Source organism: Haliaeetus leucocephalus, unplaced genomic scaffold, assembly GCF_000737465.1.
Source record: "Haliaeetus leucocephalus isolate CR32 unplaced genomic scaffold, Haliaeetus_leucocephalus-4.0 Scaffold210, whole genome shotgun sequence".
Taxonomy (NCBI): domain Eukaryota; kingdom Metazoa; phylum Chordata; class Aves; order Accipitriformes; family Accipitridae; genus Haliaeetus; species Haliaeetus leucocephalus.
The window spans coordinates 50254-51542 of NW_010972646.1; the positions used below are offsets into that span (position 1 = coordinate 50254).

Below are 1289 nucleotides of genomic sequence, written 5' to 3' on the forward strand. Positions count from 1 at the left end.
TCCCCAGGCACAGAGGGGCCGCTGTCATACACCTTGTCCCCCCTCTGCGCGCTCCCTCTTCTCACTTCTTCTTCTGGACATGGGTGCAGTCATACTTGCCCCGCACAATGGTAAGCTTCACCCCCGGCAGGTCCTGGGTGCGGCCGCCCTGCACCAGCACGACGTGGTGCTCCTGCAGGCTGTGGCCCTCCCCGGGGATGAAGCACACCACCTCCTTCCCGTTGCTCAGCCGCACCCGCGCGCATTTTCGGTTGGCCGAGTTGGGCTTCTTGGGCTTCCGAATTAGGTTCTTGATCACCACCCCCTTGATCTGGGGGCGGCCGAAGGTGGCCCCCAGCTTGGGAGGGGGCGGTTTGGGCCGGCCTTGACGGTGCATCTGGTTCAGGGTGGCCATGCCGCCGGCCTGCTGCGGCCACGGGGGTACTGGCTGCCTCCCGGGCACGGCGGCGGCGGGGAGCGCCCCGGTGGCTGCGGAGGAGGACGACAGAGAGAGAAGACGTCAGCGGCCGCGGGCGGCTCGATGGGCCCCGGCCGGGGATGGGAAGCGAGGCGAGATATACGCACCGCAGCCGCGCAACGACGCAGCGGCCCTCAGCAGAGCGCGGAGCGGCATCCTCCGGGCCCGCAGCAAGGCGACCGGCGGGGCCTGAGGGGAAACACCCGGTTAGCGCCGACCGGAGGGCGGCAGCCGCCTCCCCGACCCACCGGGGCCCCTGCTGGGGCCCACGTCCCGCACCGGAGACCGGCGGGCGAGGCGCCTGCGCGGCCCCGGGGAGAGCGGCAGCAGCGCCGCCGCGCTCACCTCACACCGCCGCCATCTTAGCGCGCTGCCATCCCCTCCCGCCCCGTTTCCCGCCGCGCCGCGCTCTGACTGGACAGCGGGAGCGCCAATCTCCCGCCCTTCCCTCTGTGATTGGCCACGATCCCTATTAGCCTTCCCTGACCGCCACCGCTCCTACGGGTGCGCGGCGGGGTCAAATCCTGGGCAGGACCCCGCCTTCCCCTCGAAGCCCCGCCTTCCCCTCGCAAAGCCCCGCCTTCCTCACCCGAGGGGGCGGTGCCTGTTGCCGGGGTAACGCGGGCAGGGCGGGTGCCCGGATGGAGCTCGATCGCAACATGGCGGCGGCCGAGTGAGCCGTGGGGGGAGCGGCAGCCCTGGGCTCGTCGTGAGCGGGGGCCGAGGGGGAGGTGAGGGCCTGAAGGGGACGTGGAGGGGTCTAGAGGGGAAGGGGATGGGGACGGGGACGTTGGGGGCCTGAGGGCCTGAGAGGAGATGGAGGGGGTGAGGG

General features: G+C 71.8%; 2 protein-coding genes across 3 annotated transcripts in view; one reads left to right on the forward strand and one right to left on the reverse strand.

The window, feature by feature from the left end:
* Window positions 1-40: 40 nt before the first annotated feature.
* On the reverse strand, window positions 41-415 carry MRPS12 (mitochondrial ribosomal protein S12). Its single transcript, XM_010566394.1, has one exon. The coding sequence runs from the start codon at window positions 392-394 to the stop codon at window positions 62-64; it is 333 nt and encodes a 110-aa protein (XP_010564696.1). The 5' UTR covers window positions 395-415; the 3' UTR covers window positions 41-61.
* Window positions 416-1084: 669 nt separating this feature from the next.
* PAK4 (p21 protein (Cdc42/Rac)-activated kinase 4) overlaps window positions 1085-1289 on the forward strand; it is a 26782-nt gene continuing 26577 nt past the window's right edge. The window contains exon 1 of one of the 2 annotated variants that reach the window (XM_010566392.1): window positions 1085-1188. The gene's annotated coding sequence lies outside the window, so the exon portion shown is untranslated. The remainder of the gene's footprint in view (window positions 1189-1289) is intronic. The other variant, XM_010566393.1, reaches the window with a different exon arrangement.

What these genes read in the sequence shown, in the direction of transcription:
- MRPS12 (XM_010566394.1), bottom strand. Translation starts at nt 394, where the DNA reads ATGGCCACCCTGAACCAGATGCACCGTCAAGGCCGGCCCAAACCGCCC.